We start from the raw sequence: 17,243 nt of genomic DNA on the forward strand, positions 1-17,243 counted from the left end.
TGTGTTTAAAAACATAAACCCTGTTATAATAAGACCAGGTGAAGGCACCTTTGGGTGTCGGAAGAGAGTCTTTGGAAAATAATAATCTGGCCCACCACAGGTACAGCAAGCTCGAGGCTGTAATCTGCTTTGAATTTTACGCTGAATAAATCTGTGAACATCTATGTTCAATGTCTTGAACCCTTTATTTCAAAGAGTTAATTAATAAGCAAGGCCATATTCAAGGCTGACACTCTCCCCAGCATCAGTACTGAGGGAGATGTATATACTCTAGGACGTGATCTCCAAAATCCAGGCTGACACTCCCCCGGTGCCAGTACTGAGGGAGTGCTGCACTGTCGGAGGGAGATGTATATACTCTAGGACTTGGTCTCTATAATCCAGATCGACACTCCCCCGGCGTCAGTACTGAGGGAGTGCTGCACTGTCGGAGGGAGGTGTATATACTCTAGGACTTGATCTCCATAATCCAGGCCGACACTCCCCCGGTGTCAGTACTGAGGGAGTGCTGCACTGTCGGAGGGAGATGTATATACTCTCGGACTTGATCTCCATAATCCAGGCCGACACTCCCCCGGTGTCAGTACTGAGGGAGTGTTGCACTGTCAGAGGGAGATGTTTATACTCTCGGACTTGATCTCCATAATCCAGACCGACACTCCCCCGGTGTCAGTACTGAGGGAGTGCTGCACTGTCGGAGGGAGATGTATATACTCTAAGACTTGATCTCCATAATCCAGACCAACACTCCCCCGGTGTCAGTACTGAGGGAGTGCTGCACTGTCGGAGGGAGATGTATATACTCTAGGACTTAAGCTCTACAGTTCCACTCTCCATATCCCTGGGTTAGACCACACTTGGAGCACTGTGCACAGTTCCAGTCTCCATATCCCTGGGTTAGACCACACTTGGAGCACTGTGCGCAGTTCCACTCTCCATATCCCTCGGTTAGACAACACTTGGAGCACTGTGCACAGTTCCACTCTCCATATCCCTGGGTTAGACCACACTTGGAGCACTGTGAACAGTTCCACTCTCCATATCCCTCGGTTAGACCACACTTGGAGCACTGTGCACAGTTCCACTCTCCATATCCCTGGGTTAGACCACACTTGGAGCACTGTGCACAGTTCCACTCTCCATATCCCTGGGTTAGACCACACTTGGAGCACTGTGCACAGTTCCACTCTCCATATCCCTGGGTTAGACCACACTTGGAGCACTGTGCACAGTTCCACTCTCCATATCCCTGGGTTAGACCACACTTGGAGCACTGTGTACAGTTCTACTCTCCATATCCCTGGGTTAGACCACACTTGGAGCACTGTGCACAGTTCCAGTCTCCATATCCCTGGGTTAGACCACACTTGGAGCACTGTGCACAGTTCCAGTCTCCATATCCCTGGGTTAGACCACACTTGGAGAACTGTGCACAGTTCCACTCTCCATATCCCTCGGGTAGACCACACTTGGAGAGAGGAACTGTACACAGTGCTCCAAGTGTGGTCTAACCGAGGTTCGTTACATGATTAACAAAGTTCTCTGTTTATCAGATCTGCAGCATGGAAGGTTAATAATCGTTCAGTGACAAGCATCATATTGAGAAGTGAACTTGATAGTGTCTCGCTGTTCCGTTAATACCTTACAGGTAACCGGATAAGACCCAAAAGGCATGAATGCAGATAACTGGCTCGTGGCGTCGCCAGTAGTGTTCATTGGCACATCATCACTCACAGTTCAACTGTAATCCCAGGCCTGCAACACTCCATTAACTTCAACCGCTGCGCTCCTTCCAGACTAAACATATTGCTGTACAGCCTGTGGGTCAGAGAGAGAGAGAGAGAAGGTCAGCACAAGTCAGGCCGTAAATGAAGAAGGGAGAGAGTGAGCGAGCGAGTGAGACACCAGGCGAAGCAGATAGCGAGCGAGTGGCACCCACACAGATAGAGAGAGAGAGAGAGACCCACAGAGAGAGTGAGAGACCCAAGCAAGACTGCAGGAGATGTGTAAAGCCTCACGCGATGTTCTTCAGAGTGCTGCAGGATCCCAGGAGGCGGCAGAAGCTGTCAACCGACTGGTCCGTGAATTGGTTCTCGCTGAGGCAGAGCTGGGTCAGGGTCCGACTGCGGCACAGCGTGGAGGTGAGGTCATCACGGAGGCCGTCCGTAAGGCTGGCTCCCATCAGCCTGGTCCGAAAGACAAAGCAGTGAGGCAAACTGAACAGCGCAGCCTCAGAGACATTGTGACCTCCGGGTCAGAGGCCCTCCAGGTCGACACTACCGCCCCCCCTCCACCCGGTGCCAGTACTGAGGGAGTGCTGCACTGTCGGAGGGAGATGTATATACTCTAGGACTTGATCTCCATAATCCAGGCCGTCACTCCCCGGTGTCAGTACTGAGGGAGTGCTGCACTGTCGGAGGGAGATGTATATACTCTAGGACTTGATCTCCATAATCCAGGCCGGCACTCCCCGGTGTCAGTACTGAGGGAGTGCTGCATTGTCAGACGGGGAGGGGGAGAGAGAAGGGTTGGGGGAGTGGGTTGTGGGGGGGGGTAGTTCTCCCAGAGGATCATGTCATTAATTATGCTGTTGTCCATGGGATTTTGCTGGAGATTTCATCTCCATGTTCAGTCGCTTCAGCCTGAAGGCAGATGGGCAAACGACTATTTCATTTTGGCTCGTAACAGATCTTTCACAGAGCCTCGTCGGTCCCCTCCAGACTCCCGGCTATTCCGACCCTCTCCCTCTGCCGGTCTCCCATCTCCCGCCCTCCGTAAACATCAGCTCATCCGAAACTCCTGCGGCACCCCCCACCCCCCCGCCACTCCGTATCCTAACTCGCACCGAGTCCCAGTCACCCCTCACCCACCCCCTGACCTGCACTGGCTCCCGGTCCGGGGAAACGCCTCGACTGTAAAATGCTCATCCTCCCGTTCAAATCCCTCCATGGCCCCTCACCCTCCTCCTCCCTATCTCTGTCACCTCCTCCAGCTCCTACAACCCTCTGAGATCTCTGTGCTCCTCCGATCCTGGCCTCTTGAGCATCCCCCCCCTCCACAATTCCCATTGGTGACCGTGCCTTCAGCTGCCCGAAACTCTGGAATTACCTCCCTAAACCTCTCCGCCTCTCTCTCCTCCTTAAAACCTCCCTCTTTGACCGAGCTTTATGCCTGATGTCTCCTCACGTGGGCTCGGAGTGCGCTTTTTGACCGATCGAGGTTCCTGTGAAGCCCCCAGCTGTTGTGGTCTGTGTACTCACAGTAGAGACTGGAGTTGGCATCTTCCGTCACTCAGTGCGGTCCAGATCTCCCTCACGCCCGAGTCTCCCAGATCATTGTAGCCGAGGTGAAGCTCAGTCAGTTTACCCGACCTCAGAATGGTGGCCAAATCGGAACAACAGGCAGCTGTCAGGTCATTCTCAATCAGCCTGTCGGAGAGAGGAAAACGGGCCACAATTTAAAAATTGGTACCTGGGCTCACACAGACGCAGAGACGGAGAGAGAGAGGGGGAAATCAGCCAGGGTTCCTGCTCCTGATCACTGTCCAGTGACCCCTGGGTTAGAGAGAGGGGGGAAATCAGCCAGGGTTCCTGCTCCTGATCACTGTCCAGTGACCCCTGGGTTAGAGAGAGAGAGGGGGAAATCAGCCAGGGTTCCTGCACCTGATCACTGTCCATTGACCCCTGGGTTAGAGAGGGGGGAAATCAGTCAGGGTTCCTGCTCCTGATCACTGTCCAGTGACCCCTGGGTTAGAGAGGGGGGAAATCAGTCAGGGTTCCTGCTCCTGATCACTGTCCAGTGACTCCTGGGTTAGAGAGAGGGGGGAAATCAGCCAGGGTTCCTGCTCCTGATCACTGTCCAGTGACCCCTGGATTAGAGAGAGAGAGACGAGGGGGGGAAATCAGCCAGGGTTCCTGCTCCTGACCACTGTCCAGTGACCCCTGGGTTAGAGAGAGAGAGAGAGGGACATCAGCCAGGGTTCCTGTTCCTGATCACTGTCCAGTGACCCCTGGGTTAGAGAGAGAGAGAGAGAGAGGGAAATCAGCCAGGGTTCCTGCTCCTGATCACTGTCCAGTGACCCCTGGGTTAGAGAGAGAGAGAGAGAGGGAAATCAGCCAGGGTTCCTGCTCCTGATCACTGTCCAGTGACCCCTGGGTTAGAGAGAGAGATGGGGAAATCAGTCAGGGTTCCTGCTCCTGATCACTGTCCAGTGACCCCTGGGTTGGAGAGAGAGAGGGAAATCAGCCAGGGTTCCTGCTCCTGATCACTGTCCAGTGACCCCTGGGTTAGAGAGGGGGGAAATCAGTCAGGGTTCCTGCTCCTGATCACTGTCCAGTGACCCCTGGGTTGGAGAGAGAGAGAGGGGAAATCAGCCAGGGTTCCTGCTCCTGCTCACTGTCCAGTGAACCCTGGGTTAGAGAGAGAGGGGACATGAGCCAGGGTTCCTGCTCCTGATCACTGTCCAGTGACCCCTGGGTTGGAGAGAGAGAGAGAGGGGAAATCAGCCAGGGTTCCTGCTCCTGATCACTGTCCAGTGACCCCTGGGTTAGAGAGAGAGAGAGAGGGGGGGAAATCAGCCAGGGTTCCTGCTCCCAGAGAGCAGTCAGTGTGAGGGAACCTGAGTGGAGCAGCAGATGATACAAATCAGCTCTGGGAAGGGACAAAGTGAAAGGCTAAGCTCACCACAGCGTCTGAATTTGGCAGTCGGGTTGCTGCAAGGGAGCAGTCAGTAGTGCAACTCCTCGATCTCCGAGCTTGTTATATCCAAGGTTGAGATCCAGGAGGGATCGATTGACGCTCAGAGTGGACGCGAGTTCCTGGCAGCAGGCAGTGGTCAGACTGTTACCCAACAACCTGGAGAGAGAGAGAGAGAGAGAGGCAGGCAGAGACAGACAGAGGGGGCAAAGAGGGATAAAGAGACGACAGGAATTAGACGTTGTGACAGGGTCTGTGAAGTGGCTTTGAAAGTCACTGGTTGGCGCTGTGCTCACCACAGGGTCCGCAGTTGGCAGTCGGGGCGTCTCAGCGCAGGGCACAGCAGTCTCAGCCCCGAGTCCCCCAGCTCATTACAGACGAGGTCCAGCTTGGTCAGGGACTGGGTCAGAGCAAGGGCACGGCCAAGATCCTCACCGCAGCCTGCGGTCAAGCTGTTGCTGTACACGCTGCAAGGGGGAGAGAGGGAGGGGGAGAGAGAAGGAAAGGGAAGGAGCGAGACGGGGAAGGGGGAGGGAGGTAGCGAGAGGGGGTGGGGGCAGGGAGAGATGGTGGGGGGAGGGGGGGCGACAGGGAGGAGGGAGGGAGAGAGGAGAGAGACAGACGGAGAGGGACAGAGAGAGAGAGAGAGAGAGAGAGGGAGCAATAGAGTGCGATGGAGCGACAGAGAGGGAGAGATAGAGTGGGACAGACAGAGAGAGGGGGAGAGATAGAGTGAGGTGAAGAGACAGAGAGAGAGGGAGAGAGAGACAGGGAGAGAAAGACAGAGAGGGAGAGAGAGACAGAGAGGGGGAGAGACAGAGGGGGAGAGACAGAGAGGGTGAGAGACAGAGAGGGGGAGAGAGACAGAGAGGGGGAGAGAGGGAGAGAGAGACAGAGAGGGAGAGAGAGACAGAGAGAGAGGGAGAGACAGAGAGAGAGAGACAGGGAGAGACAGGGAGAGTGAGGGAGAGATAGAGTGAGGTGGAGAGACAGAGAGAGAGGGAGAGAGACAGAGAGGGAGAGTGAGACAGAGAGGGAGAGTGAGACAGAGAGGGAGAGTGAGACAGAAGGAGGGAGGGACAGAGAGAGAGGGAGAGACAGAGACAGAGAGGGAGAGAGAGACAGAGAGGGAGAGAGAGACAGAGAGAGAGGGAGAGAGAGAGACGGAGAGAGAGTGAGGGAGAGATAGAGTGAGGTGGAGAGACAGAGAGAGAGGTAGAGAGAGCGAGAGGGAGAGAGAGACAGAGAGGGAGAGAGAGACAGAGGGAGAGAGAGACAGAGAGGGAGAGAGAGGGAGAGAGAGAGGAAGAGAGAGGGAGAGACAGGGAGAGACAGAGAGAGACAGAGAGAGAGGGTGAGAGACAGAGAGAGAGGGAGAGACAGAGAGAGAGGGAAAGACAGGGAGAGACAGAGAGAGACGGAGAGAGAGGGAGAGAGACAGAGAGGGAGAGAGAGACAGAGAGGGAGAGTGAGACAGAGAGGGAGGGAGGGACAGAGAGGGAGGGAGGGGGAGAGACAGAGAGAGACAGAGAGGGAGAGAGAGACAGAGGGAGAGAGAGACAGAGAGAGAGGGAGAGACAGAGAGAGAGGGGGAGAGACAGAGAGAGAGGGAGAGAGACAGAGAGAGAGGGAGAGAGACAGACAGACAGAGAGACAGAGAGAGACAGACAGACAGAGAGAGACAGACAGACAGAGAGAGAGATATCAGTGTTAAAAAAAACTTGCAGTACATAAGGAACAGTTGTTTCTCTCAGTGATAGACCGAGTTCAAGTCCTTACCCTTTACAAAGCAGCTTATACATACTGCTTCACAAACAGCGAGATGTGTTTGAAGTCACTGTCCTCCTGCAGGAGATCAGAGCAGCCATGTAAACACAGCAAGATCCCACCAACAGCACTGAGGTCAATGACCCAGCTAATTAATTTGGGATGTTAGTTGAGGTATAAATACTGGGCCCCAGGACACTGGAGAAAACGATCCCCCTCCCCCAAACCGCTTCCCCACTCCACCGGCCCCTCTTCCAATCGGGGCCGTCGGATTTTGTACACCCACCCGAGGGCAGATGAGGCTCTCGACTTAACGTCTCATCCCGAAAGAAGGCACCACCGACTGTGCAGCACTCCCTCAGTACTGACACCGGGGGAGTGTCAGCCTGGATTATGGAGATCAAGTCCTAGAGTATATACATCTCCCTCCGACAGTGCAGCACTCCCTCAGTACTGACACTGGGGAGTGTCAGCCTGGATTATGGAGATCAAGTCCTAGAGTATATACATCTCCCTCCGACAGTGCAGCACTCCCTCAGTACTGACACCGGGGGAGTGTCGGTCTGGATTATAGAGATCAAGTCCTAGAGTATATACATCTCCCTCTGACAGTGCAGCACTCCCTCAGTACTGGCACTGGGGGAGTGTCGGCCTGGATTATGGAGATCATGTCCTAGAGTATGTACATCTCCCTCCGACAGTGCAGCACTCCCTCAGTACTGGCACCGGGGGAGTGTCGGTCTGGATTATGGAGATCAAGTCCTAGAGTATATACATCTCCCTCCGACAGTGCAGCACTCCCTCAGTACTGACACCGGGGGAGTGTCAGCCTGGATTATGGAGATCAAGTCCTAGAGTATATACATCTCCCTCCGACAGTGCAGCACTCCCTCAGTACTGACACCGGGGGAGTGTCGGTCTGGATTATAGAGATCAAGTCCTAGAGTATATACATCTCCCTCTGACAGTGCAGCACTCCCTCAGTACTGGCACCGGGGAGTGTCGGTCTGGATTATAGAGATCAAGTCCTAGAGTATGTACATCTCCCTCCGACAGTGCAGAGCTCCCTCAGTACTGACACCGGGGAGTGTCGGTCTGGATTATAGAGATCAAGTCCTAGAGTATATACATCTCCCTCCGACAGTGCAGCACTCCCTCAGTACTGGCACCGGGGGAGTGTCGGCCTGGATTATGGAGATCATGTCCTAGAGTATATACATCTCCCTCCGACAGTGCAGCACTCCCTCAGTACTGGCACCGGGGGAGTGTCGGTCTGGATTATGGAGATCAAGTCCTAGAGTATATACATCTCCCTCCGACAGTGCGGCACTCCCTCAGTACTGACACCGGGGGAGTGTCGGTCTGGATTATGGAGATCAAGTCTCGCCTCCCCCTCCAATACCTGATGGCTCTCATTGCCCCATATTTACTCACCACAGTTTCTGGATCCCACATCCGGAGTCTCCGAGTGCCTCAGACAGCTTGTTCATTCCCGCGTCTCCAATGTTGTTGCTCCCCAGGTGCAGCTTCCGGAGGGCAGGACTGGCCTTCAGAAGGGCCGAGAGTGGCCCACAGGCCCTGTCAGTCAGTTTATTGGAGTACAATCTGTGGCAAGGTGGGAACACAAGATGACATGGACAGCAGGAGGCCCATTCAGCTCCCCCTCGAGCCTGTAACACAGGGACAGGAGGAGGCCCACTCAGCTCCCCCTCAAGCCTGATACACAGGGACAGGAGGAGGCCCATTCAGCCCATCTAGCCTTCTCCGCCATTCAATGAGATCCTGGCTGATCCCCTAACTCAACACTAATTTCCCTGCCCTATCCCCGTATCCCTTGACGCCATGAGTATCCAGATATCTATCGATTTCTACCTTGAACTGCCCCCTGGGGTAGAGAATCCCACAGCTTCACCACCCTCTGAGTGAAGAAATTCCTCCTCATCTCAGTCCTAAGCGGCTAGCCAGCTTATTCGGCGACTGTGTCCCCTGGTTCTCCACTCACCAGCCAGGGGGAAACATCCTATCTGCATCTCCCCTGTCACGTCCTGTAAGAATTCAGTAAGTTTCAATCAGATCACCCCTCATCCTTCCCAACACTCGAGAATACTGACCCAGTTTCCCCAATCTCTCCTCATGGGACAATCCCGTCATCCCAGGAATCAGTCTGGTGAATCTCCAATGCACTCCCTCTATGGCAATAATATCCTTAGATTAGGAGACCAAAACTGTACTCAATACTCCAGGTGTGATCTCACCAAGGCTCTATACAATTGCACCAAGACATCTTTACTCCTCTACTCCAATCCCCTTGCGATGAAGGCCAACACACCATTTACCGTCCTCATTGCTCGCTGCACCTGCTTGCTAGCTTTTAGTGACTCGTGAACAAGGACACCCAGATCCCTTTGGACATCAACACTTCCCAACCTCTCACCATGTAAGAAATACTCCGCCTTGCTGTTTGTCTTTCTGCCAAACTGGATCACTTCCCGCTTATTCACATGATATTCCACCTGCCATGTCCTTGCCCACTCACCCAGCCTTTCCAAGTCCCCCTTGAAGCCTCCATGCACCCTCCTCACAACTTAACATTTCCCTCCTGCTTTCCTGCATTCGGTCCCCACGTCCCAGCCGTGGCCCCAGCACCGATCCTGGCGGTACCCCACTCGCGTCAGCCTGTCATCCCGAGAGTGACCCTACTCTCTCGACTTCTGTCCGTCAACCAATTCGCAATCCAGGGGCCCCACTGGCGGGTCCCGGAGCCGCCTCCAATCCCGGGCTTTCAGGTACCTCACTTACAGCAGTTTCTGCAGCGTGGTTCTCTGGTCCTGCAGACCAGTGCACAGCAGCTCGACCCCTGCGTCGCCCAGCTCGTTGCCTCCCAGGTCCAGCGCGGTCAGGGTGCGATTAACGCACAGCACCTCGCCCAGCCCCTGGCAGCAGTCTGGGCTCAGCTCGCAAGACTTCAGCCTGTAGAAAGGGGAGAAGAAGTGGCAGAGGGCTTACCCATCGATGGCATCCACCTACAGAGGGTCACAAACGTCGCCAAGCCCCTTTGCATCAGCGATTATCAAACACAATTTGACCCCGCGTCGCATAAGGAGGTATCAGGGACAGGCGAGTAGAAGCTCTCCACAGGGGGGGGGGGGGGGGGGGAGGGGGAACCACTTGCGCCTGCACGCACGCCCGAGGCAGGTCGATCACTCACCGCAGTGTGGTGAGGCCGCAGGAGGGCTCCCTCAGTGCCAGACACAGTGCCCCCACTCCGCGGTCACCCACCTCGTTCTCGGACAAGTCGAGGCAGGAGAGGGAAGGGGTCACGCGCAGGACGGAGGCAAGCAGCTCGCAGCTTCGGGGGGTCAGTCCGGTACACAATAACCTGCCAGAAGAAACGGAAACAAACACGAAATCAGGCCAAGATTAAAGCAAACCGTTTGACCCCAAGATGAGCTCCCTACAACTCTGTCACCTCCTCCAGCCCCTACAATCCTCATCCCCCTGTTGAAATCCCACCATGGCCCCTCGCTCTCCTCCCTCCCTATCTCTGTAACCTCCTGCAGCCCTTGCAATGCAAGTGTTGTGACACAAGTGCCGGGCGATGACCATCTCCAACAAGAGAGAATCTAACCATCTCCCTTTGACATTCAATGGCATTACCATCGCTGAATCCCCCCACTATCAACATCCTAGGGGCTACCATTGACCAGAAACTGAACTGGAGTAGCCATATAAATACCGTGGCTACAAGAGCAGGTCAGAGGCTGGGAATCCTGCGGCGAGTAACTCACCTCCTGACTCCCCAAAGCCTGTCCGCCATCTACAAGGCACGAGTCAGGAGTGTGATGGAATACTCTCCACTTGCCTGGATGGGTGCAGCTCCAACAACACTCGAGAAGCTCGACACCATCCGGGACAAAGTGCGACGTACAGCCATCGAAAAAGGAGGCCCATTCAGCCCCCACCTCTAGCCTGTTACACAGGTACAGGAGGAGGCCCATTCGGTGATGTGGGATAGCCCTGAGATGGTGGTCAGCACCGTGGAAATTCCAGCTGCTCCCCCGACAACAGATGCATTCGCTCCTTACCCCAGGCTTCGTGTTATACAGTCCGGATGTTTCATTGCCGCTGTGACTATTGCCAAGGCCGATTCTCCCAAGCAACTGTTCTGCAAACTGAACACAGGGTTTGGTAAGAGCCATCTTCTCTCCCCGTCCTTCCCACTCCCTCCACGCGGATCCCGTCAACTCTCCCCTCAAAGCGTCACTCGTGTACGTCGTACAAAACAAAACAAGCAACACCGCTCCAGTCCAAACCTGTCGTATCAGGACCCCGGGGACCCCAAGACTCGGTTAACTCCTTCTGAACCCTGTGTCGCTACTTTTACTGCTGGGTGTGTCTGTATCCCGCAGATCTTTCTGCTCCCCGACCCCACTCAGACTCCCATTCCCCAAGGAGTATGTGGCCTCTGCATTCTTCCCACCAAAACGTATCTCTGCCTCGGTGTTTTGCGAATTTTTTTGGGAGAATTCATTTTTGAAAGAGTGAAGTAATGTTAAATTTTGGGATTTCAAAGTGGGGTCATGTAAAGGTCACTTGACAGTCCCTGGAAATGTTTTTTTTTGAGGGGCACAGAGAGAGGTCTTGTGAGGAAAACAAGCCTTTCTGGGAAATCACCTGACCCTCAGCTCAATAAACAACAGGGAACTTTGGGCACCTGGAGAAGTTGTTTACAAAGAGGTGACAGGTCAAGATTGATGGAAGTCGAAAGGCTGACCTCCTGTTGTCAGTTTCACTTTTGAGTTGGGGGGTTGAACTGTATTAAGAGGGAGAGAACTTTCAAGGAAAGGAGAGAATTCCCAAGGAAGGAGAGAAGACCGCAACCCAGCTCAGCTTTCCAGCACCTCTCTAAAAGATCCTGAGAAGTCCGCTGTGTCAACTCATCTCGTCTCTTGTCTTTGAAGAAAAGCCTGCGAAATTAATTCTCAACACTGCCCGAAAAGAACAGTCCTAAAAGATCCCAGTGACCCTTCTACGTGTACTCGGAGGCCAGGCTGTATGTCAGTTTTAGAACACAACGCATCTCATTTGCTGTTTCTTCCAGAATGGCAAGTATTCAGCCTAAGCAGGTTTTTTTGTCTGTAATAGAACTCTAAAAACAAAAATCTCTTTATTTTTCCTGTTGACCGGTGTATGCGTGCGTGTGAGAGTGTGTGTGGGGTGGGGGGGGGGGGGGTGCAAAGGTAAAAATTTAAATATATGTTGTGATCCATGGAGAAGTGGAACCAGAATAAACAGTGCTGCCTCCCACCTCGATCATGACACCCTTCCCATTTCAGATAGACAGATACAGAAACACAGACAATAAAGTGCACAGTTTAAGTAGACTCTGTAGACCGCTTGCTGTGCAATTAGTCGCGCCCTGCCTCCAACTCGCTGGCTAACACAGTGGCGCCAACAGACCCCTGGCAGGCTGCAAACGCAGACAATGGAAATCTCCAGCCGGTCACAATGCAGCGGCGGCCTCCCGGCCACCGGGTGGTGCCTCGGATCTCGGTGCGGATTGAAAATGAACCGGGGGGCTCACCTGATCGATCGGCACTTGTGCAGGTCGCCCGCCATCGGAGGCAGCTCCTCCAGCGGGCACCGCAGGTAATCCAAGCCCAGCTTCTCGACGGCCTCCAGGCAGCCGAGGATGTAGGCCACGACGGAGCAATCGCTGGGAGTCAGGGACTCCTGGGAAAAGTCCAGGCTTGGCAGGGGGCCTAAGGCCTGGCAAACCGCGGCGGCAGGCCTCCGGGCCTTGAAAAGGCCCCGCAGGCTTTCCAACAGCTGAGCTCCCGCTGCTTGTCGGTCCATCGCCACCTCCCTGTGGGTTGAGGAACACAGAAATCATTAGACACAGGAGGATCCCATTCTTCCCCCCCTAGAGTCTATCAATCCCCATTAATAATTTTCAAAACCTCTATCAGGTCATCCCTCAGCCTTCTCTTTTCTGGAGAAAAGAGCCCCAGCCTGTTCAGTCTTTCCTGATTGGTGTAACCTCTCAGTTCTGCTCGCGTTCTTACAGAACTTTTTTACAGAACTGGGTTTACCCCGTTTAAACTCATTTCGCATTCTTCCGACCAAAATGTCCCGCCTCACACTAATCTCAACTGATGTTAATTTGACAATTACACAAAACATTCGACAAGTTCTGCATGTTCTGTACAGCTGTCTTGCATGCAGCAAAAGCTCCCAAGAGCTCGCGTGGGCGGGCGCTGATAAAACCGAGGACCCCTGGCTCGTGTGGGCGGGCGCTGGTAAACCCAGGACCCCCGGCTCGTGTGGGCGGGCGCTGGTAAACCCAGGACCCCGGATCGTGTGGGCGGGCGTTGGTAAAACCGAGGACCCCCGGCTCGTGTGGGCGGGCGCTGGTAAACCCGGGACCCCGGATCGTGTGGGCGGGCGCTGGTAAACCCGGGACCCCGGATCGTGTGGGCGGGCGCTGGTAAAACCGAGGACCCCCGGATCGTGTGGGCGGGCGCTGGTAAACCCGGGACCCCGGATCGTGTGGGCGGGCGCTGGTAAAACCGAGGACCCCCGGCTCGTGTGGGCGGATGCTGGTAAAAAAACCCCACCTCACGGAGATGCTGCAAGGCTGGCGGGGGTCACTTTGCAGGTGGTGGCGGGGGATTTGGGCGGTGGCCGGACTGAGGTTGCTGACCGGCTGACCCTTGCTGATCGGCATCGCGGTCGCATTGGCACTTTGGTCAAGACAGGTGACCTCTGACCTTTGAACCTCCAGGCACCAAACAGAAAAAGGGGGAGGGGCGCTTTTTTGGGAGCTTTTTTTTCCCGATTTCCCCCCCCGCCCCCAAAATATAAGCTGCCTCTCTAAGTCCCGCTGCCACTGTTAAAATCCTCCACCTCCACCTTCCTCCCTCCTCCTCAACCGCCGTCATTTGCTTGATACGGGCTGGGCCTCTCCGCAAAGCCCTGCACGCAGCGCATGCGCACGTCGGCCCGAGCCGCAGCGCATGCTCACCGCTTCCCGTCTGATTGGAGGGGAGGCGGAGCGAGGGGGAGGGAAAGGTCTGGCACATGCGCACGCAGGCGGCCGGCCGCGCTGCCTCCCGCCCCCTTCCCCGCGCGTGCGCACTGCCGCGGCGAGGCAGCGCGCGCGTACCACGCCCCCTTCCCCCCCACCCAAATCCGCCGCGAAGCCCTGCACGCAGCGCATGCTCGGTGGGCATTTCCCTCTCCACTTCCGCGTTTGGGTCAACTGGTTGGAAGCTGGTGGAAGGGAGGTGGAGGAGTGGGTTTGAGGGTGCAGGGAGATGTTACAACGTCCCCACCCGAGAGCCCCGCCACCCGGGCCGATGCCGCAGAAGCCCACCTAATTTCCAACACCGTATCCTACATTGCAACGCCCTGCGAGCAGGGAGACAGAATGTCTGCTCATACCCCAGCAAGAACCAAGATCCCACCCCCTCCCCCCACCCTGCCCCCAGGAAGTTTAAGGGAACAGCCTGTTCTTTTTCACAAGAAGGAATACCCGGCTACCATGCTTGAATTACTAGGTGACTGTCATGTGACAAGTTCCCATCACCGCCCCCCCACCCCCGTGTTTTTTTTAAGCCGGTGTTTCTCTGCAGCAGGAAGGAGAAACATTTGGATTTTGACATGTGCAGACCCAAGTGGGGGGGGTCCCTCTCGCTCTCTCTGTCTCTGTCTCTCTCTCTCTATTCCAGCTTGCAAGCTTCGAACCCTGCCTGCTGACTGACCACCTCTGCGTACTCCATCTACAATCAGAAACCCCTTTGGAGGAAATCAAAGTCTCCAAGAGGCCCACCGAACCAGTCACACACCTCTTCAAATTAAAAGCCCCAGGACGACACTGGAAGCCAGCTGAATCACCAAACTCCCCAGACTGTATACTCCTTTTTCTATGGACTCTAACGCAACCAATCTAGCCTTTCCCACTCTAACCTATTTGTGTGTGTGTGTGTGTGTGAAAGTTGGCATGTAGTTTATTATTTTAATTAGGTCAGTTTCAGTACAATAAATTTAACCTCTTTCTGAAACTCAAGACCACCTGTCTGATTGCTTCTTGTTATGATCATAGCAAGTTAGTAATCAAGCATCTACTGAATTGGCCAGTACATCCATTTAAAATAAAATTAAACCTGTTGTGGTCAAACAAGGAGAGGGAAAAGACGGAAGACCTTTGACCCCTCCTCACCTGACTGTAACATTATGAAAAGGAAGAGAGTAGCTAAAGTAAACATTGGCCCCATAGACGATGAGATTCGGGAATTAATAATGGGAAACAAGAAAATGGCAGAGACATTGAACAAATATTTTGTATCTAAGAACCAAGACCCAGGAAGTTTAAGGGAACTGCCTGTTCTTATTAGCAAGAGGAAATACCCGTTAACTACTATGACTGAATCACTGGGTGACTGTTAGAAGACACTAGAAGCATCCAAATCACAGTAGAAAATCAGGGAACAAAAGGGAGGGAGGAACTTAAAACAATCACGATCACTAGAGAAAAAGTACCAGGAAAACTAATGGGACTAAAGGTTGACAAGTCCCCTTGACCTGATGGTTCGCATCCCAGGGTCTTAAAAGAAGTGGCTGCAGAGATAATGGATGCATTGTTTGTAATCTTCCAAAGTTTCCTAGATTCTGCAAAGGTGCCAGTGGATTGGGAAACTGCAAATCAATCATGTTTATTCCAGAAAGGAGGGAGAGAGAAAGCAGGAACCTATAGGCCAGTTAGCCTAACGTCGATCATTGGGAAAATACTAGAATCAATTATTAAGGAAGCAGTAGCAGGGCATTTAGAAAATCATAAAACAATCAGGCAGGGTCAAGATGGTTTTATGAAAGGGAAATCGTGTTTGACTAATTTATTGGAGTTCTTTGAGGAAGTAACAAGCAGGGTGGATAAAGGGGAACCAGTAGATGTAGTGTATTTGGATTTCCAAGAGGCATTTGATAAGGTGCCACATAAAAGGTTAGGACACATGGGGGTAATATATTAGCATGGATAGAGGATTGGCTAACTAACAGGAAACAGAGAGTCAGGATAAATGGGGCGTTTTCAGAGTGGCAAACTGTAACTTGAGGAGTGCCGCAGTGATCAGTGCTGGGGCCTCAACTATTTAGGTCCGGTAGCATCTGTGGAGAGAGAAGCAGAGTTAACGTTTCATGTCAGTGACCTTTCATCAGAACTGGCAAAGGCTAGAAATGTAATCTGTTTTCGGCAAATAAAGCAGGGGTGGGGGAATAGAGAACAAAAGGGAAGGTAATGATTGTAGAAGAGGATCACAGAGAACAACTGACAAGGAAGTCATGGGACAAAGCAAAGAGAGTGTCAATAGTGAGGTGAAAGACAAAGAATTAGTGCAGAGAGGGTGTTGATTGTCATAGAAATGAACAGCCCTGGCCCAAAGCAAAAACATGTAAAAAAAACAGTGGGCATGGTAAAAAAAATTGATGAAACAAACTAAAATAAAATTTAAATTTAAAAGGGACAGTCATACTCTGAAATTATTGAACTCAATGTTCAGTCCGGCAGGCTGTAGTGTGCCTAATCGGTAAATGAGATGCTGTTTCTCGAGCTTGCGTTGATGTTCACTGGAACACTGCAGCAAGCCCAGGACAGAGATGTGAGTATGAGAGCGGGGGGGGTGTGTGTTGAAATGGCAAGCAACCGGAAGCTCGGGGTCCTGCTTTCGGACTGAGCGGAGGTGTTCCGCAAAGCGGTCACCCAGTCTGCGTTTGGTCTCCCCAGTGTCGAGGAGACCACATTGTAAGCAGCGAATACAGTATACTACATTGAAAGAAGTACAAGTAAATCCATGCATCACCTGAAAGGAGTGTTTGGGGCCTGGGATAGTGAGGAGAGAGGAGGTAAATGGGCAGGTATTATACCTCCTGCGATTGCAGGGGGAAGGAGCCGTGGGAAGGGGACGAGGTGTCGGGGGTAATGGAGGAGTGGAGCAGGGTGTCGCGGAGGGAACGATCCCTTCGCAATGCTGACAGGGGAAGGGAGGGGAAGGCGCGTTTGGTAGTGGCATCACGCTGGAGGTAACGGAAATGCGGAGGATTATCCTTTGGATATGGAGGCTGGTGGGGTGGAAAGTGAGGACATGGGGAAAGCCTGTCGTGGTTCTGGGAGGGAGGGGAAGGGGTGGGGGTAGAGGTGCGGGGAATGGGCCGGACATGGTCGAGGGCCCTATCAACCACAGTGGGGGGGAATCCTCGGCTGAGGAAAAAGGAAGACATATGGAAGTGTTGTGGAAGGGAATATTACTGACATGGAGAGAGACTGCAGGAGGCACTGGTACAGAGGGATCTGGGTGTCCTTGTACATGAATCACAAAAAGTTAGCATGCAGGTAGAGGAAGTAATAAGGAAGGTAAATGGCATTTTGGCCTTTATTGCAAGGGGGATGGAGTATAAAAGTAGGGATATCTTGCTACAACTGTACAGGGCGTTGGTGAGACCGCACCTAGAGTACTGCGTGCGGTTTTGGTCACCTCATTTAAGGAGGGATGTACTTGCTTTGGAGGCAGTTCAAGGAAGGTTCACTCGGCTGATCCCTGGGATGAAGGGGCTGTCTTATGAGGAAAGGCTGAGCAGGTTGGGCCTGAACTCATTGGAGTTTAGAAGATTCAGAATTGATCATATTGAGACATGTAAGATTCTGAGACATTGAATATATTCAAGGTAGAGTCAGACGGATTTTTCATCTAAAGGGGAGTTGAGGATTACTGGGGGAAGACAGGAAA

The 17,243-nt window shown here is 53.3% G+C and overlaps 1 protein-coding gene across 6 annotated transcripts; it reads right to left on the bottom strand.

Annotated features, from left to right (window-relative positions):
- Positions 1 to 166: 166 nt before the first annotated feature.
- Positions 167 to 13,471, bottom strand: LOC137356166 (ribonuclease inhibitor-like). 6 transcript variants are annotated; one of them, XM_068021993.1, is made up of 11 exons: positions 13,375 to 13,471; positions 12,047 to 12,328; positions 10,548 to 10,634; positions 9,671 to 9,841; positions 9,262 to 9,432; positions 7,897 to 8,067; positions 4,992 to 5,162; positions 4,684 to 4,854; positions 3,261 to 3,428; positions 2,019 to 2,186; positions 167 to 1,818 (listed from the first exon to the last, which is right to left on the bottom strand). In XM_068021993.1, the coding sequence occupies exons 1-11, from the start codon at positions 13,401 to 13,403 to the stop codon at positions 1,731 to 1,733; spliced, it is 1,677 nt and encodes a 558-aa protein (XP_067878094.1). In that variant the 5' UTR covers positions 13,404 to 13,471; the 3' UTR covers positions 167 to 1,730. The 6 variants fall into 6 exon arrangements, with proteins under 6 accessions (XP_067878094.1, XP_067878093.1, XP_067878092.1 ...); XM_068021992.1 differs by having other exon boundaries at positions 13,369 to 13,466; XM_068021991.1 differs by lacking the exon at positions 13,375 to 13,471 and adding an exon at positions 13,080 to 13,324.
- Positions 13,472 to 17,243: the final 3,772 nt, after the last annotated feature.

The sequence above is a fragment of the Heterodontus francisci genome, chromosome 45 (assembly GCF_036365525.1).
Source record: "Heterodontus francisci isolate sHetFra1 chromosome 45, sHetFra1.hap1, whole genome shotgun sequence".
NCBI lineage: Eukaryota > Metazoa > Chordata > Chondrichthyes > Heterodontiformes > Heterodontidae > Heterodontus > Heterodontus francisci.

Bases quoted from the DNA above. Each gene is read 5' to 3' on its own strand.
- LOC137356166 (XM_068021991.1), bottom strand. From the start codon at position 13,189: ATGCCGATCAGCAAGGGTCAGCCGGTCAGCAACCTCAGTCCGGCCACC. The intron at 9,433-9,670 runs GTGAGTGATCGA...CCCTTTCTACAG, and splicing joins TGCGGCCTCACCACACTGCG to GCTGAAGTCTTGCGAGCTGA. The intron at 3,429-4,683 runs GTGAGCTTAGCC...TCTCTCCGACAG, and splicing joins TGCCAAATTCAGACGCTGTG to GCTGATTGAGAATGACCTGA.